Source organism: Drosophila erecta, unplaced genomic scaffold, assembly GCF_003286155.1.
Source record: "Drosophila erecta strain 14021-0224.00,06,07 unplaced genomic scaffold, DereRS2 tig00000021-arrow-pilon, whole genome shotgun sequence".
Taxonomy (NCBI): Eukaryota; Metazoa; Arthropoda; class Insecta; order Diptera; family Drosophilidae; genus Drosophila; species Drosophila erecta.
Genome location: NW_020825198.1, coordinates 21,771,069 through 21,795,568, shown reverse-complemented (window position 1 = coordinate 21,795,568; position 24,500 = coordinate 21,771,069). Strand labels below are relative to the sequence as shown.

General features: G+C 42.1%; 8 protein-coding genes across 11 annotated transcripts; 3 read left to right on the top strand and 5 right to left on the bottom strand.

Annotated features, from left to right (window-relative positions):
* The first annotated feature begins 112 nt into the window (after nucleotides 1-112).
* On the top strand, nucleotides 113-2,039 carry LOC6543685. Its single transcript, XM_001973661.3, has 3 exons — nucleotides 113-1,038; nucleotides 1,098-1,794; nucleotides 1,853-2,039. The coding sequence occupies exons 1-3, from the start codon at nucleotides 488-490 to the stop codon at nucleotides 1,967-1,969; spliced, it is 1,365 nt and encodes a 454-aa protein (XP_001973697.1). The 5' UTR covers nucleotides 113-487; the 3' UTR covers nucleotides 1,970-2,039.
* Nucleotides 2,040-2,647: 608 nt separating this feature from the next.
* Nucleotides 2,648-3,794, top strand: LOC113563881. 3 transcript variants are annotated; one of them, XM_026976698.1, is made up of 3 exons: nucleotides 2,648-3,259; nucleotides 3,313-3,644; nucleotides 3,701-3,794. In XM_026976698.1, exons 1-3 carry the CDS (start codon nucleotides 2,908-2,910, stop codon nucleotides 3,719-3,721), a joined length of 705 nt encoding a protein of 234 aa, XP_026832499.1. In that variant the 5' UTR covers nucleotides 2,648-2,907; the 3' UTR covers nucleotides 3,722-3,794. The 3 variants fall into 3 exon arrangements, with proteins under 3 accessions (XP_026832499.1, XP_026832498.1, XP_026832500.1); XM_026976697.1 differs by having other exon boundaries at nucleotides 3,695-3,794; XM_026976699.1 differs by having other exon boundaries at nucleotides 3,216-3,259; nucleotides 3,306-3,644; nucleotides 3,695-3,794.
* Nucleotides 3,795-3,922: 128 nt separating this feature from the next.
* On the bottom strand, nucleotides 3,923-5,130 carry LOC6544066 (putative nuclease HARBI1). The gene has a single exon (XM_001973659.2). It carries the CDS (start codon nucleotides 4,759-4,761, stop codon nucleotides 4,009-4,011), a length of 753 nt encoding a protein of 250 aa, XP_001973695.2. The 5' UTR covers nucleotides 4,762-5,130; the 3' UTR covers nucleotides 3,923-4,008.
* Nucleotides 5,121-5,731, top strand: LOC6544065 (small integral membrane protein 8). Its single transcript, XM_001973658.3, has 2 exons — nucleotides 5,121-5,388; nucleotides 5,458-5,731. The coding sequence occupies exons 1-2, from the start codon at nucleotides 5,290-5,292 to the stop codon at nucleotides 5,614-5,616; spliced, it is 258 nt and encodes an 85-aa protein (XP_001973694.1). The 5' UTR covers nucleotides 5,121-5,289; the 3' UTR covers nucleotides 5,617-5,731.
* Nucleotides 5,604-8,703, bottom strand: LOC6544064 (eukaryotic translation initiation factor 2A). 2 transcript variants are annotated; one of them, XM_001973657.3, is made up of 4 exons: nucleotides 8,366-8,692; nucleotides 7,029-8,193; nucleotides 6,698-6,975; nucleotides 5,604-6,366 (listed from the first exon to the last, which is right to left on the bottom strand). In XM_001973657.3, the coding sequence occupies exons 1-4, from the start codon at nucleotides 8,403-8,405 to the stop codon at nucleotides 5,933-5,935; spliced, it is 1,917 nt and encodes a 638-aa protein (XP_001973693.1). In that variant the 5' UTR covers nucleotides 8,406-8,692; the 3' UTR covers nucleotides 5,604-5,932. The 2 variants fall into 2 exon arrangements, 1 of the variants encoding a protein (XP_001973693.1); XR_001448577.2 differs by having other exon boundaries at nucleotides 6,300-6,366; nucleotides 6,426-6,975; nucleotides 8,366-8,703.
* A 527-nt stretch (nucleotides 8,704-9,230) lies between these two features.
* LOC6544063 (matrix-remodeling-associated protein 7) lies at nucleotides 9,231-10,057 on the bottom strand. The gene is made up of 2 exons (XM_001973656.3): nucleotides 9,826-10,057; nucleotides 9,231-9,761 (listed from the first exon to the last, which is right to left on the bottom strand). The coding sequence occupies exons 1-2, from the start codon at nucleotides 9,955-9,957 to the stop codon at nucleotides 9,384-9,386; spliced, it is 510 nt and encodes a 169-aa protein (XP_001973692.1). The 5' UTR covers nucleotides 9,958-10,057; the 3' UTR covers nucleotides 9,231-9,383.
* Nucleotides 10,058-10,266: 209 nt separating this feature from the next.
* On the bottom strand, nucleotides 10,267-11,703 carry LOC6544062 (cyclin-H). Its single transcript, XM_001973655.3, has 5 exons — nucleotides 11,307-11,703; nucleotides 10,974-11,175; nucleotides 10,689-10,917; nucleotides 10,522-10,633; nucleotides 10,267-10,463 (listed from the first exon to the last, which is right to left on the bottom strand). The coding sequence occupies exons 1-5, from the start codon at nucleotides 11,618-11,620 to the stop codon at nucleotides 10,346-10,348; spliced, it is 975 nt and encodes a 324-aa protein (XP_001973691.1). The 5' UTR covers nucleotides 11,621-11,703; the 3' UTR covers nucleotides 10,267-10,345.
* A 4,178-nt stretch (nucleotides 11,704-15,881) lies between these two features.
* On the bottom strand, nucleotides 15,882-24,047 carry LOC6544061 (protein embryonic gonad). The gene is made up of 3 exons (XM_015158674.2): nucleotides 23,588-24,047; nucleotides 18,441-18,518; nucleotides 15,882-17,214 (listed from the first exon to the last, which is right to left on the bottom strand). Exons 2-3 carry the CDS (start codon nucleotides 18,516-18,518, stop codon nucleotides 16,162-16,164), a joined length of 1,131 nt encoding a protein of 376 aa, XP_015014160.1. The 5' UTR covers nucleotides 23,588-24,047; the 3' UTR covers nucleotides 15,882-16,161.
* Nucleotides 24,048-24,500: the final 453 nt, after the last annotated feature.

Genomic DNA, 24,500 nt, shown 5'->3' with positions numbered 1-24,500 from the left:
GAGCGTTCCTCAACACTGTCAATACAATGGGTATTTTTTTCAAAGAAAACTCAAAAATGAGAGTAAATAAATGTAAACATTTATTAATACCGTGCCGACATAGATAAATGAAAATGTTGAATTGGGAAATAACGCAACGCTGCGTTAGACAGAACTAGAATTACCAAAATTATTTGTTGCTTTTTACATTCTTATGTATATAAATTTTAAGATTATTGGAAATGTGCTGTATTAATTCCTATTCCCAAGCCGGACGAAAATAAAATGAATAAAACGAAGTTGTACGTTCTTTGTGCAAGATATTTAGGGGATCAAGAGATGGTCACACTGGGGGAGCACAGAAATTTATTTTTGTTTGTTATTCAATTGAGTTGACCTGCTTGGAACAATCCAGAAAACCGACCGCAGGCAGCAAACTATTCCTCGCTCCGGCTATTTCACCAGTCCTTGAATCCAGATTCGGCAGCGAGAATCGCGTCTCGGGACCATGGCTGACGAGCCGGTATCCCAGATTCTGCAGCTGAACGACGACTGTCTGGCCGAGATTTTCGAACGCTTGCAGGACTTACCGTCGGAAGTGTCCTTTGCAAGGGCTTGCCAGCGACTGCAGTCCATTTGTCTGGCCAAGTGGCGAACCAGCCGTGTATACGAGCAACTGGATCTGGAGAAATGGCGGGTACTGTTGCCCAACCATGAAGACCTGGTGTACTTCCTAAGCCAGATGCGTCCGTACATCAGAGAGATAAGCGGGAGCAGCTGCCTGTGCTCTATACTGAAGGATCTAGATGAAATGCACATTGTGGAGCTGCCCTTGGTGACCAGCTTCTACTACGACTCGGACGACGTCGATTGCTATCCCACGAACCGGAGCATCCGCAAGCTGGCCCAGCTGTTGCCTGGCTTGCGAAAGTTGCGCCTCACCACGCCCATCGACGGGCGGTACCTGTCCAATTTCCAGCACCTGCAGGAGCTCCACCTCTACGAAGACCAACACAAGGCGTTTGAGCTGCAGCAGAAGTACCTGGACGAGGTGTGCCGGTAAGTAGTAATCGTCAGCTGCCTAATTTTTCGCAACTCATTTTGCGCTTGCCTTACAGCAAGCTGCATGATCTTAGAGTCCTGGACATTAGGACGTATGATATGATCAGTAAACTTCAGCTGGGAAACTGCCTACGGAGCTTAAAGAACCTCACTGATCTTAAGCTCAATCTGGCCACCTTGAAACCAATTCTACCCGCGGTTCTGGAGCTACCCTCCCTCAAGAAACTGGTGGTTCTTCTGGACAACGAGTGGCATATCCCCCCGCTGGTCAGTCCGGACAGCTATGACCACAAGATCCGCGAGGTCAGCGAGTTCTACGAGATCATGGATTTCAAGGCCAGGGATATAGTGGGCTTTGCCGTTGACGGGTACTATATGCCACTGGAACCGGGTTGGGATGAGAAGCTGCCCATCTGGACGCATCGCAGCCTGAAGCGCCTGGCCATTTGCAGCTGGACGCATTCGGCAGACTACCTAAAGCGCTACACCTGTATGACAGACCTGCAGCTGCTCTGCCTGCGCAACTGGAATGACCTGAGCGACGAAATTCTCTTAGAATTCGTGGAACTCTGTCCAAGATTGGAACATCTCGACGTGTCCTACTGCCGAAATCTGACGCCAACATTTTTACCACGCGCCTTGAGTATTCTTAAGCGGCGGGAGCCGTACAAACAGAAGCCAGGAGTTAGACGGTCGCCACCTCTGAAGCTCTACTACGACCTTAGTGGCTTTGAGGACTATGTGGATCGAGCGGTTACTATTTACCTCTTAATATCGCTCTATTTATGTCTAATCAATTAAGTCATTTCAGAACCTTAAAAGCTCTTTGGAATATCGAGGATATATTGTTTTCACCGCCGACTTTCCTGTCGACTCTGAACGGGGTCTAAGCTTTGTGGACCGCGGCTACCAATTTGAATTTCACTGACCTCAAAATATGTAAATATACAAACGTAGATTTATTCAATAATTTATTATTAAAATATATGTTGCACAAAAAAAAAGCCAAAATGGATTTCAAAGTTTCATGCCCCATGCGGATTCCCGTGTTTGTTCCTAATGCATGATAGAGTATCATTTAGACTGTAGTCCACGTAGTAACGAAGAGCACCGATAACGTGGTGTTTAACATAGACCCCATAAGAATACTTGTTAGCTATACGTATTAAGGCAAAACGCTTAAAAATTGATATTCCGTGGTATTAAATCTTTTGGGTCTTGTAAGTGTCAATTATTATTATATATAATTTAATTGATCCTTTGATTTAACCTTCAGATAACAAAAGTAATAATATAACTATTAAAAAAACGATAATTTTCAAGAATTTGACAAAAGGTTCAAAAGTAATTCGACAGACCCTTTGTTTTATCTTCAAATAAAAAATTAATATTATAAATATTTAAAATATAAGAAATTCATTTTAAGAGTTTTAAGTATTCGAAAGATATACATAATTTAAAAAAGGTACTAGCGTCAAATTTCTTATAAACCAACCTAGTAATTTTACCGACCACTTAAGGTGACGGAAACGTGGAACCAATTTAATTTGGTTACCGATAATTAAACATTTATAGCTATGAAATAGCTAGCTGGCGGGAATACCCCTAATTTTGGATTGGCAACTTCGTAACATCTGTTTTAATTTAACTGGCAGGTATAATAAATGTAAGGTACAGCTTGTAGTTAGGAAGGCCTCTTGTTGTTTTACCAAAAACCAAAGTGTAAGCGATCGCGCAACCCCTGCTTCTATGGATATCTAATCTGCAGACAAAAAGTATTTTTGGCCATCTCGGGCTTAAAAGCGTATTTGAATTCAGATAGACACCAGCGCACACGAAACCATTACTGAATCTACAATCGTGAAAATGAACAGCCAAAGAAACAAATTTAAGCGAGGTCAAAATTTTTCCACGGAGGAGGAATTTCTGCTCATCACTATGGCGGCGGAGCACCGCAAGATCTTCGAAAATAAGAAATGTGATGCGGTGACCTGGAAGGAGAAGGAACGGGCGTGGGATGACCTGGCAGTCGCCTACTCCAGCAGATCGGGAGTTAAGCGCAGTGGACATAGCTTGAGGGCCAAATATGAGAGCTTGAAGAAGAAGCTGGGAGCCGGGCTTCCGTACGGACACCCACCAAAAACTCCATCGATTTCCGAAAAGCTGAGGGAGATCCTGGGGGACGATGATACGGGTGGCGAAAACTCAGACAGTGACTGTAAGTAAGGATCCTGACTGTCCTTAGCCTAGCTAAACTTAATTAGTTTCCAGTTATAATAGATGACTGGAAGGCGGAATCAATTGGGGACATCATCGAGTTCACGGGGGAAAACTCCAATGAAAACGAGGCTTCCACTTATAGTAATCCCCTCCACTTGAAGGCGGAATTAACTGCAACGCCCAGAGGCCCAACTGGAAGGTTAAGGCGTCATGCCGGCAGACTTTTTCATGAAGAGAAGCTACGCCTGGTCAGAGCACAGCGACATTTTTATGAACAGGAAAACATCAGAGCACAGGAAAAGCATTTGAAGGAAATGGAAACTCTAAGTGCGAAACAGGAGCTCCTCTACTTGGAAATCGCTGAAAAGAAAATGAAACTTAATGTACGCTAACGCTTAATGTAAGTCAAATAACTGTTTAACGTTTTTATTAGTTGCAGGACTCTCCAAAGGATTCATGAGCTGTAATTATCACAGTGTTGGTCTAGATTAATAGTGTCAAAATTCTCAAAATGTACATAAGCTCTCAAAGTATTTACTAATTATGTTGTTTCTATGAGTTTCATCGGTGGTTTGAGCTTGGACATCGCCATCGTCAAAAAATTCGAAAGGAATGTCCATATCCACAGGAGCGTGAGGTAATAGGTCCTTTTCCTGGATTGCTATGTTGTGAAGGACCGCACATGCAACGATTACAATTCGCCGTATCAATAGGGATGCGCATTCCAAGGAATAGGACGGGACACCTCTACCTCCAGACCTCAAAACATTTGGAGATGGCATTGTATGCCGAGTTGTCTTCAAATTCGCCGCCTTCCCACCGGGATGTTAATCGACTGTTGTCAAAGATAGTGATCTTTTGGGTTGAACCAGGCCACCGTGCAACGATATCTTGGATTATAAAATGCGCATTCGAGACAGCCTGGATGTTCATTGACACGAATTCCTCGCGGTTGCCATAGGCATCGTCTTGGCTCTGCCTCGGTGGCTTGAGCCGAATGTGTGTGCAGCCGACAACCCCCATCACATTTGGAAACTTGGAGATCCTTTGGAATTGCTCTACGACTTCATCGTGCCCTCCGATCTTGATGTATTCTCTGGACAGGGCCGCAATGTGAAGCGAAACTTCCTCCACCGCCCGACATGTAGAGGATATGCGGAAGTCCACGGCAGCCAAGTTTCCGCAGGCGTAGAACCTCATGGCCAGGAGCAACTTGTCGTCGGGACTTGGGACGTGGTGCCTAGGCAGATTCACTGCGTCAAAAGGGGTTCGTCTTGAAGTAACCCAAATGTTGGATGCTTCATCTTTTTTCCTATTTTTTTGTAAAAGCCTTGAACAAGTGGCTTTTGAAACTCGAAATAAAGCTATAAACTCATCATCTTTTATATCCTCTAGGAAGTTGGGTTTGGTTTGGTATAGCCTGGGCTTTCGAGGAATGCCTCGACTTAATGAAGTCCTCATCTTCATCGGAGTCTTCCAGTGAATTAAAATATAGCGCATGACTTAAAGGCATTTTGTTAATCCCATAAACATTTAAAACAGTTTTCCGAAATGAAATCACTTCACTGCGAATAACCAACAGTCAGCTGTTACAAAATATTCAACAGGTGGGTCTTCTAAATGTTCCTACTTTTTGTTGTATTACTTTTTAGGTAAATAGTATTTTCATAGATGGATGTTTCAAAATGTATGGAGGTAAACTGATTTTTGCTGTTTATTATTTATTATAAATAAAAACAGCTTGCATTTTAACTGGATTGGTAGCCTTCGAAGCTCCCTTCATTTTTGTAAATGGATTGTAAGTAGCTTAGATAACAGAGTAAAGATTTTGGACGTTGAAATATTTTTTCTGCGCTTAAAAGGGAACCAAAGTCGCACATCAGGGGTAATCTTCATGTGTCTCACATAGAAGGTATTTTGCAGTTCGAGGGTCACACTGTTAGAACGCTTCAGTCCTTTCACATGTTTATATATGCAATATTATTGTGCAATAAATTCAAAAGCAGTTAAGAGGAGAACGCGACCAGGATGAGCGAGGGAAAGCAACAGGGCCCTGGCGATGGCATCCGATCTATGCGAAGCACCGGAGTCTTCCGGCTGATCAACTTCGAGTTGTACACGAAGCCGGTGCGGTTTTATTTGAAGTTCGATTGGATTTAAACGAATTCTAGAATTGTATATAATAATCGTTTTCAGAACAAGATTATCATGGGCCTGGGACTGACCGCGTTTGCCGGGGTCTTCGGTTACATCGCGTATATGAGGTACAAGTACGAGAGTCTGGGATACTATGTGGCCGTCCAGGAGAACGGACAAGAAAAGTTCATCAAGAAGAAGTCGAATTGGGAGCAGTAATCCGTGGATTTTGGTGGAAACATCTTTATTACTTGGTAGCACAATTTGGTACATAAATTTGTTGTTTACGGGAGTTACTGTACGTTTTGCCGAAAATAATTAGGAAATCACAATAGTAGAAAAATGTTTTAACTTGAAACTTGTTGCGGCAAATGGGCCACAAATTGAGCGTAAAACAGCAGGAAGGGGACGGACAGCAGGTGAAAATGGAGTGGAGCTGAGAAGAGGTAGTGTATCACAATCACAAGAGCAATTACTCCTCGCATCTCTCAGAATTCTCGCCGCCGTCGTCATTGTCAGCGCCATCAACGTCCTCCTAGGCAGACTGCTTAAGAGCCTTGAGCTCATCCAGGTACTGTGCTTCCATCTTAATCTTATTCAGTTGGTTCAGCTCTAGGTTCTCGCCCTGGCTGCGTCGGACCTTCAGCTTCTTAATGTCCGACAGCTTCTTGGCGACGCTGCGAATTTTTCGCTCCTTATCGCTGATGTTTTGGCCGTTGGGCTGTCCCTGTCCATGAGGAATCGGTGGCGAATCGGCAGCGTTATCCGGCTGGTATTTCTGTCTGGGAGTGGGCTGCTGCCTCCGCTCCTCTGCAGCCACGAAAACGGGTGACTGACGAGCAACCGGAGCACCGTGCTCGGTCACCTCAGTCGGGACAGAATCCGCATCGCCGCCATTTACAACGTTAACATCCTTCTTAGCGCTTCGCTGCTTGTTCTTGTTGTTCCTCTTGTTACCATTGGCACCACCTGCAGGCCGAATAGAAATGCAAACAGCAATTAGCAAACACACAGCCGAACCTACTTACGGCCGCGCAATCCCTAATCCTAATGGCATGCTAATACAAAATGTGTGTGGAAGGGGTGAGAGGAGCTGACAAGCTGCGTGAGTTTTGAGCCTAGTAGCGTTTGTGCTGGTAGGGTCGATAGCGCCGATTGTGGCGGCTGGTCGAGGACCCGGTAGACGGTGGTCTTTCCGCGCCGTTCGCCGCCACCAGCTGGCACTGGACCTGCTCGCCTCGCCGCATAATGGGATTATCCAGGTCGTACTGCCTGTGCCAAAACTTCCGCGTCGCATTACCTGCTGCTGCCGCCGGGGCCAGTCCGGGAATACTCGGCTGGGGCAGATACTTTTCCGGATTCTTGCCCTCCTTCAACAAGCGCAGATGGGGCGGTGTGTAAGCCTTCTTGCTGGCCTCTGGCTGGCTGGACTTGATGCCCTCGTGCTTGGCCTTGGTAATCTTGGGCTCGCTGAACGTCTTATCCGCAAACTGCTGCCACTCAATTCCCAGCAATTCCTGACCGTTGGGCCACATAGTCTCGTGGAGCAGAGCCCCGGAGTAGTGGTACACCTTGAACCTGTGAGATAGTTACGTTTATATTAGTATACTCATTTGGGTGGATCCACTTACCCATTGCTAATGCGGAGTCTAGGTGCGGTGGTGGCCGTGACGAACCACTCGCCATTGGGATGCCACTCAAAGACCGTGGTGTCGGCACACTTGAGGTTAGCCAGCTTCTCGCGTTTGGTCACATCCCACACCTCGACGGCTCCAGGCAGATTGCCGAAGCCGGCGAGAACTATGAGGTTGCCAAACGGATTGAAGTAGGCACAGTTCCGTGGTCCCTCACCAAAGTCAAAGACCACATCGCACTTAAGGTTGTAGAGAGCCGCCTTGGAGGGCATGTAGCCATATACGACTACAAACTCGGTTGCCTTGGGACTCCACTTGACACAGTGCACCGGTCCCTCCTTAGAGAGGGGCACTGAGCAGGTGTCGCCCTTGGTGGCCATGAAGTGCACCGCCTGGTTGCCGTAGTAAGAGGCACCGCTCTTATCCACTTCCGTGCTGGTTAGGAGGAGCAGTCCGCTGCCCCGCTTGTTCCACAACATTTCGACGCGATCCGCCTGGAAGAAGCTCTTGCAGGCTACGGTCTGGTTTTGGCCAAGCGCCGGGTACTTGTAGAGCTTGCACATGGACGGAGCGCCCTTGGCACCCGGCGTGTAAAAGGCAAGGAACGGGGGACAGTTACCGGGGCCCAGCGACAGCATACCGCCCCGACTGCCTCCTATCTTGCGCGATGTGGAGGCGAATCCCTTATCGGCACCCTCGCCGAGGTCATAAAAGAGTGCCTCGCCGCCGACTACCAGAGCGAATATGGACTCATCCGCCGACCAGGAGGGCTGCCAGTCTGTTTGGTTCTTCTGGACGATGGCGAACACTTCGACGCCGGTGGCCACATCGTAGACGAGCAGATTGGGCGACCCTTCCGGCCGGTCCTTAGTGATGGCATAGTGCTCCCAGGTGCACAGGTAGCTGCCACGTGGCGAGAATTGGAGGTAGAAGGCCTTCGGCCTGGGCAGGACGCACTTGGCCGGCCAGCTGGCTGCGCTGTCCCGGCTGGCCTGGAGCACCTTGACTTCCTGACCGTTGGAGTAGGCGAAGTACCGGCCGTCGGGGCTGAAGCAGATCGAGCGTGAGCTCTTCGTCTCCTCGCGTGGCAGGTGGGGCTTGTGCTCGAAGGGCTGCTTGGAGCCCGCCGAGGACCACACTTCCACGGCCACGCTAGAACGAACTGTGGAGAAGAATCGAGAGGTGGCCCCGATTAGCAGATGGAAACACGAGGTCGCCCGGTTTTTCACATTTTTCCGCTACCCGGGCGAAAAAAGTGGCCGCATTCGATGTTCCAAGACGGCGACGGCACCTCAGGGACCACCTGGTGGGGATTGCATCCGGATTATACTCACTGGCAAGGGTAGGAACAACCAGATCCGCAGCTGCAGCCATTGTCTTCCAATCTCACACGCACACACACACAGGAACACGCACGTCGGTGTTGTTGCTTGTGTTTTTGTTGTTGCTGCTGTGCAGTCAGTGTTGGTCAACGATTGTGTGCTTGATTTGGTCACACACGGTTGCCGTGTACGCGGTGTATCGATAAGCGATAGTAAACATGCATGGGTATTGGCGCCACAACGACACGTTTAAACATCAACCAAACCAAACCGAACGTATTTAGAACTCCAACAAATTTTCTGCTCCACGTGAATTTAAAAACATTTTAGTACTAACGATTTTGGAACTGAAGCGCTAGGCATTTCGACTGATCCAATCGAAGGTGTGTTGATGGAAACTATTTGTTGATACAATTATTTTCAAAAAAGACAAAAAACAAGTCGCAGTCAATAGTTTTACAAAATATCAGCAAACAGATAAAAAATATTACCGTCGGTTAAGAAATGAGCAGAAAATGGTTCTGGCCCCAATTGATTTAAATTTAAGTATTTATATTACATATTAACACAGCTTTACATTCTTTATTAAACAAATAAATCCAGTAATTACACTAAAGCTTTATAAATACAATTTTTATCTAACCAACGAATTTGGCAACTAATTATGTTTAATGCTAAGATCATGCCATGTTTATATTATGTAAAATGTTTTCTAATCTTGACTTTTAGCAAATCTAACATTTAACATGTAAAAATATATATTCTTAATTCGAAAACTGATTTCAACATACTTTAAGATCCGAACTGGCACTTACTACAAAACTTTGATAAATCAGATATGAATTATACCAGGAACTCACTCACAGAATACACAGAGTCATTTTTTAATACATATAATTTACATGCAATTGTGATAGCTTTTGACTAAAGACTTTACCCGTACTAAGTGGGCAACAGCAAAGCCTGGGATTTTAAACATTTAACTTATAGATCACACAATTCTTAAAAGTCAGGTACGCTTGCCACCACTTCAGCGATAGAGCCGCACCTGCTGCTTGAGATCCTGGTCGCTAATGCGGTCCTGGAGATTTAATTCCACCTCTTGTTTGCGCAGGAGCTCAAAGATAGCCGCCAGCTGCTCCCGCTCTATTCGTCGCTCCTCCTCGATTTGGCTGGGAGTCAGAGTCTTCTCCATCTTGTGCTGGAGCCTCTTGGCTTTGAGTTGGCCCATCAGGTGGTTGTAGTTGTGCCCGGGCAGCTGTTCCGCGATAGGCTCCACTTCGCTGTCGGTGGAGTTCTCTTCGTAGGCCTCGTCGTCGTCAGTTTCCTCTCCTTGTGGAGTCTCCTTCGACTCGGAATCATTTTCATCGCGTGGCTCGTCGTCCCCCAAACCTTCGTCCTCCAGTTCCTGCAAAAGATAAAATACCGAAACATTCCAGGACATGTCCACTTCTTCCGGCAAAAACACCCACGCCCTTGTCCTTGAATATATTGGCGAAGTAGAAAGCAATCAAAACGCACAAGAGAAGCGTGATCAGAGCTACCGAGTAGTGACCCGGTAGTCCAAGGAAGAGAACATCCAGGGACGGCAAAAAATCGTGCATTTCGAATTCTTTTTGTTATTTGTTGTGACTGGATCCACTAATCTTGTTTTTCTTTTTGCGCAGTGTGGCCGTTGACCACGAACGAAAAATTCCCAATCAGCGTTTAGCGGATTTTTAAAAAAGGGGTTTGGGAAAGCCTTGCTTAAATTGTTTAAGTTAAATACTTTTTTAAATTTTAATAGACTTATACACCGCCGCGATAATTAGGCTAAATAATTATTTACTCCAAACTGGTGTTGTGACACTAACTTTGTTTTTTAAACTATGCATAAATAACCAAATACATAAATTTTAACAATCAAACAATGGTAAATTACAAAATGCTTTAATATCGATGAAATCCACTTAGAAGTACATCTTTCTATCATTCAAATAAATATTGTGTAGGCTATTGGCTTATGTTCATAGCAGATGTATCCGAGCTCACGTCTGCAATGTGGAATGAGGCATCTTCGGCAGGCATGTCATCCTCGTCGGTGTACAATCGGCGTAGGCGCTCCTTATAGCTTTTAAAATAAAAACGCTATTAAATACAGAATGCATGAACTAATTAGGCCATCTTACAGTTCGCTGTCAGGATTATTTGCTTGATTGCGGCACTTATCCAACTTCTTCTCAATGGCCTTAACTTTATCCCGATCGGGCTGCTGATATTGCTTCACCATTATTCGAATTTCTGTGAAGGAAAGGAGATGTAGAGCAGGGTGCGCTATTTCACAGGACAAACTTACTTCTCACGGCATCTATGAGGCCGGGTAGCTTCTCCCTGGCGGAGACAAAAAGAAGATCCGTCACATAGCTATCAAGATTCTCTTGTTCTCTGCTGGCAGCGTGGAGGACGGCAGCTAATGCGATTTGCGAGGGCGTATGCAAAAGACAGGCATCCGAGTAGAATGTGGAATCGATAAAACTATCAATATGTGGCCGCAGACGCTCAGGATGTTGCATATTGCTGCGAGTCTAAAACAAAACGAAATGTTAACGATCTGAAATATAAATGTAAATATATATCACACTTTTATATCTATTAGAAGCCCCTCGATGGGTCTGAACGGATTGTGTATGGTGAGGTAGTAGTTGAGCTGTCCAATCAGCAGTAATTCATTGGATAACACTATGTCTGTGGCCTTATTCCTGTCGCCCTTGATGTTGTTGACGAACTGGTTGATGGACACGTTGAATTCCTCCACTTTGCAGGCAACAAACACGCATGTGGCTCTGAAAACGTATATAGGTACATTTTTTAAATGTTTCTGTTTTCCGGTAATGTTGTAAGCGGTTTCATAGATGTATACTGATGATTTTAAGAGGCATAAACCGACTGTTTGCCTACAGAATCTCTTTCTTACAGAATCTCCTTGGGATGATAGTCCATGGGGGTGTTGTTCAGATAGAACCGCTTGAAGTAGTGGAAGGCCGTGCCCACCACGCACTTGGGCATCGGCGGATCGAAGCGGCGGCAGAAGTCGAAGAGGTAGATCTCGTACTGCTTCAGCAACAGGCGCTCCTCCGCGGGCGTAAGGAAGTGCTCTTTAAGGTCGAGACCCTGCGCCTCCTCCTCGTGCGACTCGATGTACTTGCTGTTCTGCTCTACGCGGAAGTCCATGAGCTGGCCCTCGTTGGCGAACGTCCATGACCTCTTCTGAGAGCTCACAGGATACATTTTGCACAGCTGCCGGCAAATTTATGGCGAAGTCAAAACTCAGACACCAGGCATGGTGTTACCAATTGCAGGGCGAAAAAAAAATACCAGCAGATTTTGAAAAATATTAGGGTGATTCGTACAACACGTACAACAAACACGACCTCGTCTTGGATTTCATTACAAACCAGAAAAAACTGAGGAAATAGATGGCCTTAAAAAATTAAAAGTAATCCTTGTACTACATTTCGGGTATAATTTTCAATTCTAAAATAATTATTTAAATATAAATCGAAAATAACTTTTGTATCAAGCTTATTTAATTTAAAGTCATTTTTCAAATATAAATGACTACAATATTAAAGCATTATGTTATAAATTTAAAATATTTCAAGACATAAAATATACCCATTAAACTTACAAGTAATGGGTATAACATATATTTAAGCTAGATAAAAATTAAATTCAAAAGTCAATGAAAATAAAGGCAGATGTTCTTACATTGATATAACTACCTTTATTTTTAGTAATAAAAAAATATGATTTTTTATGACCATAATTTTTAAAATAGTTTTACATTTACATACTATTATGGTATTTTAATTATTTTAGTGTTATTTATCTTAAGTAGGGTACACTTGGAGGTAATCAACTATAGCGTTCTTTTCTTGTATACCCTTTCAGAAGATATATTGATTTTAGTCTGATATGGACGCGTTCGCGAAGTAAATATATTCTTGATCAGTATCAACAGCCATTTCTACGGAAACTAGTCTCTTAGTTTCCATACAACTTATCTAATGTTATTTTTTATTTTAACTTTAGTAAATATTGTAATACATTTTATTTTCTAGGAATAATAAATTAGTTGTTTTATTCAAAAAGTTTTCTAATTCGGTATAGACCAGTTTTTCGGGTTTAGTTTCATAAATAAGATCTTTACATATTAAAAATAAGATTATGAGCAAAGGTTTCCTTAACAGTGTTAAGACTATCCTTTATTCCGCAACTATTTTATTATGCAAGATAAAGTAAAAATAGTTTTAATTGTCTAATCGTTGTCAAATACATATTCGATTATTATTTTCACTGAGAAATAAATTATCTAGTTTACTTTTATTTTAATAGGGGAAGATAGGGGAAATGTATTAAATTAATTCTGTATTATGCACTTTTTTGATTGCCTTCTCCTTATTTTCCATATAATTTCCCGATTAGTTATGGTATTAGTTATGGATTAGTTGGCTGTTCGCAACATTGGAAGCAATTTTATGTTAATTTTAGATCCAGAATGTTGCTTCCATGTCCGCACCCCCAGAAACGCTTGAAAGCCTTAATTTTTTTATTTATTTGAGCTACCAAAAGCCATTCAATTGTTTGGTATCTCCCAAGACTGAAGAGCATTCGAGTGTAAAGCACATCGAGTACTTTGTATGCAGGAGCTGCTTCTGTGGCAATAAAATAGCAATTAATTTTTATTGACGACTCTGAACTCTTCTTCTTCTACAGTGTTGTTGGTGATCTTTCTGCGATCTTGCAGCGTCAAGGTAAAGAGCGGGCTTTATGCTGTCAAACGGATCTTGCAGAGCATCTCCATTTGGCATCTTAAAACAAATTAGCAACAAATTAAAGACCTAATAATAAATACATTTATTTCCATAACATTAGATACGTGTATACCCCTTAGTAGACAACTTAAACAACATTTTTTTCGATTTAGCTATTATCATCATGGAATTGAGAAAGTTCAACTTATTTATTTAAATAAGATAGAAATGATATGAAAGTGTGTTAAGTGAAATAGAATAAATAGAATAAATGATAATAGAATTAATAGATTAAATAAATAAATCAAAAAGTTATTAATATGATATTTTCATTCTCGGCGCATATAACGAAATTAAAAATAAAAAAACGAAATTAAAATAATTTAAAATACGGCCTAATCATTAATGTTTTATTTCAAAATCTGCAAACTGCAGGGCTTTCGTCTTCAGCAATTTCAGCACTTCTTAGGACAGTTCTTAGGACTCAGCCCGCAAATGTGTAGCCCACTATCACAGCTTAGCAGATACCAATAACTGACTCGGTTTTGGGGCCAATTCCCTCTTACAGAGCTAACTGGCTCAGAGAGAGGTGTATGCGCGTGCGCGACACACAGGCGAAAAGACACACAGACCGACGATCGGGGATGAGATGGATTGCCGTCGGTGGGACTGACTGACTGCTTGACTGACTGAATGACTGACTGACTGACTGACAGTCGGTTGGCCTCAGCTTATCGTCAGTTTCTAGTTACGGATACAAAAGGAAGCTCGGCGCTGGGCGTACTTAAAATTCAATTGAATCTTGAATTATTGCATTGAATTTCATTGTTTGTAAATGTTCGCCCGCTGAGCCTGTATCGGATTGTAAACTGATTTCATTTTCTCCCTGTGCCATAGATTTATTTATTTTTTTCATTTTATTGAATGCTCCCAGTTCTGCCGTCGTAAATCGAGTCAAATGTTATGATTATTATTGGAGCAGGTATTGTATTACATAAATTGGGTGGTCTATGGTTTTTGGGCGATCTAAGACGCTGTGCTGAATTTCGTTTACCTTATCTTTATCCCTTCATGCCAGGGGCTTTTCTTTGATCGGTAGAGCTCTATCGGCGACACAAATAAAACTCATTGCGAAAGTATCTGCAACAAGCATCTACAGCAGTGGGTACTTGTATCTCGGCGCACCATTCCCCATCACCGTGCATAAATGCATTTTAAAAGCATATTGAGCACGCGAGTCGATGTTTCTGCTCACGATCTCCAGTCTCCCATTTTGATCCCCCTGCCTTGGATCCACTTGGAATTCGCTGGGGGTATTATTTCTGCTTAGCAGCTACTGTTTGCGCGGCTAATTGTGCGTGTGTCGTGCGATTATTCAGCTTTGTATCTCACTTTGCGCTGCTCTCGGGGGGCGTGTTCCCAAAGATACTCTCCCGAACACACCGATGTAGACGTATACCTATCGGATAGACGTGTGAATTGCCGTTCGAGAGTTTCACAGCCAATCAAGAGTTAAGTCTTCGTATATATGCACACCTCGGAGTGTGAGTAATGGCCGAGCGTAAGTGAAATAAAGTGTTTAAATGTATAAATCAGCAAAGATGGCTAGACGGCAGCCGTATAAGATGGCCTTTTTGTTGTAAGTCCCGCTATATAATCAATATGACATCAACCTTGAGTGAACTACGAAATTTTCAAGTTATTTGTTGATTCGAGGACAGTACATTCGTTCGTTTCCTGAGTCATTTGTTTTAATTGAGTTCACAGCATATTTCATTGCTTTAGCTTTTTAAATAAACTTTCTATTATTTCTAACTTATTTCTGCACAATAACTTAGTCAATTCACTCATTTATTGATATACTTACATGCACAATTCTTTCTATCTGAAATCCCTCGTTCGTTGCCTAAGTCATTTGTTTTAGTCTCTATTCCCCGTACGTACCAGTCGGTGCTCAATCGTTGTGCTATTATACACTTGTGTCATCTGTCTTGGCCTGTCATAATTACATTTATATAGTCAACATCTAGGTAGCCTGACATTTGGGAATATGTCAGTCCGCACTATTACGTAATGAATAAAGCATTGACTAGCCAGGACTTTCTGCTCCGTCTTGAAGGATATACACATAAACCCAGATGGATTGACAGTTGAATTGAAAATACATATATATATGTTGAAATGTACTTGTGTACTGAACAAATTTCTGCTGTAGATGGGCAGGAAAAGTTTTCTCATGTGTCAATGGAATGAAGCTTTTTGTGTCAGCGTCCAGAGGAAGAAATGTACAGATTTTTATTGGAAGTTTGTAGGTCAAAGCAACACAGAAGACCGAATACTGAAGCTCTGAAAAAACAACAAGACTTCTTTTCTACACATTTTTATTTGTTTCCTCGTTTACATTTTAATATTCTTAACTTTCTAAGAAAATAAATAATTTAAAAATAATAAAACAAACAAAAAGTCAATACGAGAACAACACTCTAAATTATTAATCCTTATCTTACTCTTATAAAGTAGAAGTTCTAAATATGTTAAGAAAACAATGAAAATTTAAGCAAAGTAAATTGGGCTAAATATTGTATTATACATATATTGAGTTTATAAACTTAATTATTTTAAGGTTTTTTACTGTCATTGAGCTATAGTTATGTGTAATAATATGGATATTTGTACATTATTTTTACTGGCACCAAAATGTTTAATGTCTTTAGGCATTTTAAAATATGTATTGTTTTTGAATCGATGGGTTGGCTACTATGTTTTTTGTAGTTAATGTATCAAGTAGGTGGGAATTTAGAACCATTTTTAAATAATTTGATAATCTGCGATGAATTTTTGTAACTTTCCAAAAGTATTTATACACTTACTAGCAAACAAAAGTAATGTAACCGCAAATCATCTTGGAACCCATCTATCTCTCAAGTTGATTAAAATCTTTTTACATACCTAAGCCTATGGATATCGAATTTGTTTTGGCACTCGAGCGAATTCTCTGGCAATCACGAGATGATCTCAGCCTGTCAACGTTTGGGATCTCACCAGGGTGAGATCAAGAGGCGTGGACTTTTTGACGAAGTTTGGGGACTCCCCCAAACAATGGGTCGCCGCAGCAGGCTCACTTAAACTGGGACTATTAGAGTTGTGGGCCAACGGACTGGCAGGGTCCGCTCGTGATCTAAAGGAAAGATCGATCGGCTCTTCGATCTCCGGACTGCTGGTCGTCGGAAACAGCAGCTCAGCCTTAAACTGATCCTTGAAAATGGGCAGCTGCGGAACTCCGGCGGCGAGCAGCACAGGTGGCAGATGGCTAAATGGGGCAAAGGAGCTGTACAGCGGCTCCGAGTGACTGCGAAAGATCTCAAGCAGCTCCTGGTGGCGTTGCCGCTGCATATCCGCATCCGGCTCCGAGGTGGCTGGAAAGTTCGGATGCCGCAGATCCAGCTTAGGTAGGCTGGTGGCGTTGGTTGAGGATGGTGTTGCGATTTGGCCACTAAAGACGCTGGTGGCCCCATCTTCGTTGGGATCTCCCGCAGAAGATGCTCCTGAATCGCTGGGAGTGTTGCTGAGGCGGGACTCGAGCTTTAACTGTCGCTGGTGGTGATGATGGTGGTGGAGCTTGGCCGCTTGAAGAAATGACGGCGAGGCGCCGCCACCGATTCTTGTGCCCACTGCCGCACCCTCGATAGTGGGTGATGTCGCCGTGGCTGACTTAATGCAGGGATTGGTCTTGTCCTGATAGGTTTGCCGCGCCTGGTTACTGGCTTGCTGCAATCGCGCCAGTTGCTCCAGACTCGCACTGCTCACCCCGCCTCCTGATCCGCTTCCGGAGGAGCTCCCTAGTCCGAGGCCCGACGTCGTCTGCTGCTCCTGCAGCAGACAGTGGATCTTGAACCAGTTGGAGCGGCGACCGTAGCGGGAGCCACTCTTGGACATCCCGACCAGGAGGCACTTGCGCAGGCGGCACGCCTTGCAGGCCGTGCGGTTCTTCTTGTTGATCACGCAATCTCCGTTGTGCTTACATCCTGCTATCGCCGCAATGTTGTTGTACGTTCGACCGAAAAAGGACTGCGGAGGGAAAGGCATAGTGCATAAGTATATTTTCTTTATATTTAAAGGAACTAATGGACTATCTATCTATGTGGACTAGCTATTATATATATTTCCTATTGTTTAGTCGTTACCCTATAAAGTATGTATATCATCATGATCTCTAGCCGCGTCGATCTGAACCTGTCTGTATGAACGTCAAGTTACCAGGAGTTCTATAAAAGCTAGGAAGTTAAGACTAGCATCGAAATTCTAGAGGCGTAGATCCAGCACAAGTAATTGTACACCCATTCTAACGCCTAAAAATCGTTTTATTTATATTTATATTTTTTAGGGATAGGGCATTGGATAGCTTATCACGTTGGGTCCGTAATGTCCTTATTTAAATCACAGTAAATATTTTAACTACATATGTAAATATTTTATCTGCAGCATATGTTGGGCTACCTCATTTGTCGATTATAAGTCCATTCAAATAGCTTGCCTAAAACTGAACAAAGTCTGTATCAGATAATCCACTTAACAACTCTCACAATTTGATCTTCATTACTTCATTGTTTTCTACTGTTTGCACCTGCCAATGTAGTGCTCGGCCCATTGAACTTGCGTCAATTACAAAATGTGCGTCAATAATTCGGCCAACTACTTGTGAAGATAAGATAAAGGAACAGCTCTTCGTGATCCATTTAACGTATTACAGTTGACTGCCTTTGTTTTGGAGCCATGCCAACTCACGTTGGAGTTGGAAAACTTGCCCTCAGTTGATTTTGAAGTTCAACTTTGAGTGGTGTTTGATGGGTGTCTGGGACTTTTGTTTCCGATTGCGCTGACTCATCTAATATGCATGTAATTTTTATTTGATTGACTGCAGTTCACAATTGTGTTCGCCTTGGGGCTTACCTAGCTCTATATATGGATTCATCACCCTTCCCCTGCGGACTGCTCTGAATTTTGCACTTTTTCCCATGCTACTTGAAGGTGAGCCATGTATTGTGGCCTCTGCGCACACGTATCTACTTATAGTCAATTAAAAATCGATTAATTTACCGAATTGAATTTTAATTACAGTAATAATGTTTTCGATTTTGCTTTGTGTAAAAGTAAAGCCCAAAATCGAGATCATTTTTTGCACATTTTGTCTACGAAATGTGCGAAATCGCATCCCAACAGTTTCTCACAATGTCACAAATGAGTTATATAAAATATCGATTTGGGTTTCCATTCCCACATAGTAACGAACTCACCTTGCAGCCTTCACATGTAAATGCCCCAAAATGAAAACCAGCCGCCGGCTCGCCGCACACTTTGCACAGCTGGTTCATCTGCAACAAATTGAGGAGAAATTAATAGTAACAATAATTTATTATTATTAATATTAATATTATTATATTAAGTGGGTATCAAATCGAATAAAGTGTGTTTTTGTTTTACTTTTAGTTTGAACTCAATTTACATGTCCTTGGTCTCATTTCTTAAAAGTTAAGTATTTTACTCTATATGTGTACTTGCTTGTTTAATTTACACTGAAGCTTATGTTAATAGGCTTATAATAAATTATTTCAGGCTAAGCAAGGATTTAAGTTATGTACTTTTTTGGTCGTTATCATAGAGAGGATTACATAAAACTGCAGTTTAAGGGCCTTCAAATCTTTCTAGGTATTTACAAACAAGAAATAAAGCTGGCAGTAATACAGTCCATTGCAGTAATATATGTACATATAGCATTACCAAGAATAACGAAAGTAAACCAATTTCTTATTAATCATCAGATTGTTCCTAATGCTCTTATATGATGAAGTCGTTTAACTTTTATCGAATTTAAAATTTGATCCATAAGAAGGGAGTTATAAAACCTTTTCCATTAATAAGAATTTCTTTTAATTTCATTTTATAGACTTTACATATGGGATCGACGTGATAGGGTTCCAAAATTTTATATAAAAACGTATGAATATCGGATAAGGAGACTTTACGATCAACAACAACGAAACTCTAATTTAGTGGTCCTATTCAGATTACAATTGAAGACCTGCTTCCTTTTGGATACCAGATGAGTTATAACATCTTTCACGCCCTTAAAAGTTTAACTTTCACCTCAGATGTAACACATTTCTGGATATGCTGTTAGAATAGAATAAAAACCATTTGGGTTTCAACACGAAATCCCTGAAATTCTTTGGCATTGTAAGGGCGCTCTTTCAAATCATAATTTAAGTAATATCAAAATACATAAATAATTGAGCAATATTTGGCATCTTCTATCCTATCCAATGTGTTTCTGTGCGTCTAATTGAACAGTCCAGCTCCGACGACCTCTTCACGATTGTCCTTGTTATTGATGGTGCCTATTTTCACAGGCTCTCTCGCTGGATTGTGTTCCTGCTGGCGGACCAGCCATTGGCTGGCTCAGCTCAGCTGTGATCGAGACGAGGCCATGGCCATATGAACAACCACGAACATGAACAACCACGCCAAGAAGCACCAGAGGAGGAATGAGAACTGCAGCGGCAAGCAGCAGCATGCATAACCGATGACCCACTGCGTTTCTCTTTATTTTATTCTTTTTTTTGCAATTTTGCTTTTTTATTTCGCTACAGGTCGTGGATAGAAATTGAGGTATGCAGCGACCGGTTTGGGCTTGCACCATCAAAGTTTCGGTCGCGGCAATGTCAGAAGACCCTGCACCTCGTCTTCCCTCGTCTTCCCTCCTCGTCCACCCGAGAACCCCTCTCCCTTCTCCCGGGAAGACTCTTTCACACATCTAATGCAATGTACTACAGTGACTTGTTTTGCCAGCCCATAAAGCCTAAGGTCAAGCGAGAAAAGATACGGCGACGAGCAAATAAAATATCTGCGAAAATCTTGCGTCAACTATTTAATGAGCATGAAGAATCCGAGGGAGGTATCAATTTTGTCATGGATATACAATATAAATTCTTAGACACATTTGTGTGCAAATAAAGTATTCCATAGAGGCCTTAGCTGCCACTTTTTGGGGAAATACGGGCTGCAATAGACAGACTTCTTCGTTCATAATTTCTATAATTTTCTGTATTTATATACTTTTTCATGCGAAGGACCGAAGCTGCAAAAGCTCGTTTTTTAATATTTTTATGGAACCTCTTTAGGGAAATTAACATTCTTTTATCTTTTGGTCAATCAATCTCGGAAATCAGTCTTTCAAAATCAAAATTTACACATCTTTTCGATGGATAGCATATTGCGTTAAATCTTCAACCCACTAAAAGTGACAATAAACTAGAAAAGTTAAGTATTATAGTTTAAGCATCAAGAGGAGCCTAGATTATATTTATTTTGTGGAGTCCAATAAAGCCACAAATATGTAAATAAGAAACAGAAATACATAAACTGCTTTAAGAAATAAGTAAATAATATTGATAAGTGCAAAGCCTAGGATAATACAATTAGATTAATGATAGGTTAGTAGATCAAGCAATTCAAAAAGAATTGGTAGAAAACTTAATTTCATTTTTATTTGTTAGTCGTCAAAAAGGATATGTTATATTTTTAATTACTGTTATACCAAAAAATCTTAAAAACAACATTTATTTAAAAAATTTAAAAAAACAATTAAATTTGTTGTTAAATTTTGTTGTTATTACTCCGTTTATTATTATTATTGTTATTTTTATTGTTATGATATTTAGTATTGTCATTATTATTGTTATTACAATTCTTACTGTTAGTGTTAAAAATCTTGTGGCTAACCTATCACTGTCTTGGTAATTCTCGATCACCCTTTTGAGAACAGAACTGCCCTGACCTCTTCCAATGCCAGCCAGCCTAAGTGCTCCTCAGAGGTTTCCCAGTCTGGACATTTTCCGGACCAGGGCTGCGAGTGGTAGGGAGCTGCTCCGAGAAATGCGCCCAGCAGGTGGTGTTGCCACAACGTGATGCTGCTTCTGTGATAATGGTTGGCCCCGTCCGAACCCCGCCGACTGGCAGATCCGAAGCTGGCCTGCCAATGCTCGGCACTTTGCATATAAACGCTCGCTAATGGACACCAAAGGTGACAGCAGAGCGCTGCTAAATTGGCAAACATTAAATTTGCACCTTCACAGCGAGCGAGCCATCGACCGCGAAACCGTGACAATTTTCGGCACAGCGGTGCACTTTTTAAGAAAGCAGGAAAATCATCGAGGAGATCTTCCATCGCAGACAAAAGTCCCGTGGTCCCAACGACTTAGAACCGCAGTTCCTGGAGCTGGAGGAGCTGGAGTGGTAAGCCAGACTGCACTCTAGCACTCAGCCAGAAAAAAGATCAGTATTGGGGAAATGGATTCATAAACAACGCGTAATCTGAGAATTAACTATAATTGCATAAGATGGGTGAAATTGACCTCCGACTACGCACTACTTTCATAAATAAAGAAAGTTTTTGAAAATATGTTGCCGAGCGCTCATAGAAATAAGTATTTATTCGCTTAATATGCATAGAGGTGCTTTAATTTGCTATGTATCTCGCTGTACCCGATCAACGTAGATAAACAACAAAAAGTCAAAAATCATTTCGATCCTTATTGAGAAACCCGAATGAAATCCAATTGAGCGGCACGCTTGAGCTATAAACTTGCAGATCTCTATCCGCAGGCGGCATCTCAATCCTTTAGCTTTATCACGACGAAGACCAAGGCCACTAATCCACGTAACCGGCCGCATATTTGAGAGGCTTGTTCTTGGCGCATCTTTAGGACCCCTTCAATTCACTGAATAGAAGTAGCAGAAGTCATGGAGGAGTACATAATTCCCATGCCTGGGGCTAATTAAAAGTCCTCAAGCCGAGCCCAAGCATAAGGTGAATGTAATTCTTGGGTCGGATGGCCAGTTTGGTTTGTGGGAAAACAATGAGTAGTCGAGAGTTGTGCAAACTCGAAATATTTGACTCTGCAGGTTCCTTTCAAATTTCAAAACAGAATCCCCATTGTTCATTTCTGAGTGTATATCGAACCAAACAGATCACAATATAGGAACGATCTTGGCTGTCGGGCTTATCGATTAAGCCAAGATTAATGTTACACATTGAGCAGAAACAGACAATTAATTAGAAACCTAAACTGCTACAGAAACTACATATCGATCGCAAGCCAAGTGGATGATTGTTTGGATTTAATCTCTGGAAATCTGTAGATGAACTCGGGGGGACAAGTTCAGAGCGGCTTAGACAATAAAAACCAGATCAGTTGGTCGCTGCCACATTCTCAACAAGCTCATCAACTCGCTGTTGACAGAGCTGAAAAAAATGTGAAGAACGTTGGATTTCTCTCAATAAGAATAATAAACAAGGTTCCAAAAAAAATGTGTCCTTAAAAGCAAACAAAATGATGGACAATGCCAAATCAGATAAAGGCAACAGAGGGAGAAAAGGTGTTCAAACAAGCAAACCACGATTGTCTCAAATATTTTGAAGCCGCTACAAAATAGAACAAGAATGCAGAACACACAGCCCACTGAACCCCGGAGCATTGACACAATCTGCATCCAAATCCAAGTCCAAGTCCAAACTCAAACCCAAACCCTTCCTCAACCCGAATCCCTTCTATCTGGCGGACAATTGCCCGTAATATGCTTTATTATTAGCCCTGCTAGCCGCTGGAGACGGACATTCGCAGTATGCAAATCCACTCAGCAGTCACACGCTCTAGTTTGAATTGTCTCCTTCCGCAGTCCGCAGTCCGCGGTCCTCGATCTACGATCCTCCTTCCTCCTTCCTTCATCCCCCATCCTCCATCCTCGATCCTTCATCCTCCGCGATCGAGGATCCACGATCCAGTCGCTCCAGGCTGCCCCTGGCCCTTTTCTGCTTGATTGCCGACAGCAGTTGGACAATTAAATGTTTGTATATCTCCTATTCTTGTCCATCCTCTGCCCCTATTGTAGTAATTTCTTGACACTTATCGCACAAAAGGCAATAACATTATTAATGAGCATGTCAATGAGCTTCTTTTGTCTTCGCCATTACACTTTTTCTGGTTCCCCTTGGCCGTCCTTAGTGGTGAGTATGAACTCATGGGAGTTAAGCTTGGTTTTTGATAGCTAAGGAAATTCGGTAACTTTCTTTGCAGCAGCTTTGTATTAGGATTGTTCTTTTTAATAAGGATTTTTTTATTCTTTTTTAAGGATTTATATTGAATAGATAAATATATTATGTATATAGACGCAATTGTAGGTGTTATATTTTCAATTGCGATTTTTATTGTCTTTTAATTTGTAAGTCTTCTGTTTGTTTTTTTTCAATACCAACATTATTTGGCATAATCTTCTTATTTATGGAATTATGCAGTGATTTTTATTCAATTAAATCTTTTATATTTGTATATTGCTTGTATTGTTTAAGGGCTTAGCGTTGGATTTGTGGCATAAAAAACCTTACCTTTTTCTGATTGTATATTTCCAAAACAGCATAAATTCGATGTTTTTAGCAAATCACTATTTTCATATGGTTTCCTTTTAGATGTTAATTTTTCAAGTTTTTTTTTTTTATTATTTCACTCACTTGGGTGCATTTGAATGAAACTCAGCTGATTATATCAAACACACTCTTCACATGACACCTTAAATCCGAATTATTGCTGATGATATAGCGACGGCTTTCGAAGGAGACTTCAGCAATCACGTGGCGCACATAGTGCCGAAGAACTTCGCGATCGGTCGGATATAATGCGGCTGCGATTGCGAGAGCGAGAGAGCAGCGAAAGCCTGACTGACGGTGCTTGGTAGCGTAGCGTCCATCCGAGACTAAATCGCCGCCGTCGTTCTGAGCGCCAAACAGACTCGGACTGCCAGCGCGGCCCTGGCCTCAAAGATCATCTTACCCAGCAGAAGCAGCAGCAGCATCTGCAGCAGCGGCAGCACGAACAGCAGCAGCAGCACGAACAGCAACAGCAGCAACAGCAACAAGACAACAAAGCGCACGCGTCTCAAGAGTGTGTGTGTGCGTTTGCAACAGTGGCAGGGCACGGCGAAACTTAACTGTTAATCGGCCGCCGCCGCTGCAGGAAATCCTGTTTGGCAAACAGCTGCTGTGACGAATGCTGCGCATGCTCTGCTCTGCCGGCTTTACAGAAATGTTAATGCGGTAAGATCTGTTGACTGAACTGTTAACCGAACCAATTGCATGAGTCTTTTTCAGCCAAACTATGTTCTTTTCGTGAGAAATTTAATTACAAGGTAGCTCAGTTTAAGTTATGTTTACTTTTAAAGATGTTATTGAGAAGTAAGTTCCGTGAGAAAGTAAAATTGTTTGCTTTTACTATACTTTCTGAAATAACACAAAACGCAAAAGC

Coding starts and splice junctions, on each gene's coding strand:
- LOC6544064 (XM_001973657.3), bottom strand. CDS start 8,405: ATGGCTGCAGCTGCGGATCTGGTTGTTCCTACCCTTGCCA. Junction 8,194..8,365: donor GGTTGTTCCTACCCTTGCCA/GTGAGTATAATC, acceptor TCTTCTCCACAG/TTCGTTCTAGCGTGGCCGTG. Junction 6,367..6,697: donor GGCCCCGGCGGCAGCAGCAG/GTAATGCGACGC, acceptor TTCGGCCTGCAG/GTGGTGCCAATGGTAACAAG.
- LOC6544062 (XM_001973655.3), bottom strand. CDS start 11,620: ATGTATCCTGTGAGCTCTCAGAAGAGGTCATGGACGTTCGCCAACGAG. Junction 11,176..11,306: donor TATCATCCCAAGGAGATTCT/GTAAGAAAGAGA, acceptor ATACGTTTTCAG/AGCCACATGCGTGTTTGTTG. Junction 10,918..10,973: donor GGCTTCTAATAGATATAAAA/GTGTGATATATA, acceptor GTTTTGTTTTAG/ACTCGCAGCAATATGCAACA.
- LOC6544063 (XM_001973656.3), bottom strand. CDS start 9,957: ATGCACGATTTTTTGCCGTCCCTGGATGTTCTCTTCCTTGGACTACCG. Junction 9,762..9,825: donor ATATATTCAAGGACAAGGGC/GTGGGTGTTTTT, acceptor TATCTTTTGCAG/GAACTGGAGGACGAAGGTTT.
- LOC6544065 (XM_001973658.3), top strand. CDS start 5,290: ATGAGCGAGGGAAAGCAACAGGGCCCTGGCGATGGCATCCGATCTATG. Junction 5,389..5,457: donor TCGAGTTGTACACGAAGCCG/GTGCGGTTTTAT, acceptor AATCGTTTTCAG/AACAAGATTATCATGGGCCT.
- LOC6544066 (XM_001973659.2), bottom strand. CDS start 4,761: ATGCGCTATATTTTAATTCACTGGAAGACTCCGATGAAGATGAGGACT.
- LOC113563881 (XM_026976697.1), top strand. CDS start 2,908: ATGAACAGCCAAAGAAACAAATTTAAGCGAGGTCAAAATTTTTCCACG. Junction 3,260..3,312: donor CGAAAACTCAGACAGTGACT/GTAAGTAAGGAT, acceptor ATTAGTTTCCAG/TTATAATAGATGACTGGAAG. Junction 3,645..3,694: donor AAAAGAAAATGAAACTTAAT/GTACGCTAACGC, acceptor CGTTTTTATTAG/TTGCAGGACTCTCCAAAGGA.
- LOC6543685 (XM_001973661.3), top strand. CDS start 488: ATGGCTGACGAGCCGGTATCCCAGATTCTGCAGCTGAACGACGACTGT. Junction 1,039..1,097: donor TACCTGGACGAGGTGTGCCG/GTAAGTAGTAAT, acceptor CTTGCCTTACAG/CAAGCTGCATGATCTTAGAG. Junction 1,795..1,852: donor AGGACTATGTGGATCGAGCG/GTTACTATTTAC, acceptor AAGTCATTTCAG/AACCTTAAAAGCTCTTTGGA.
- LOC6544061 (XM_015158674.2), bottom strand. CDS start 18,518: ATGAACCAGCTGTGCAAAGTGTGCGGCGAGCCGGCGGCTGGTTTTCAT. Junction 17,215..18,440: donor TTACATGTGAAGGCTGCAAG/GTGAGTTCGTTA, acceptor TTCCCTCCGCAG/TCCTTTTTCGGTCGAACGTA.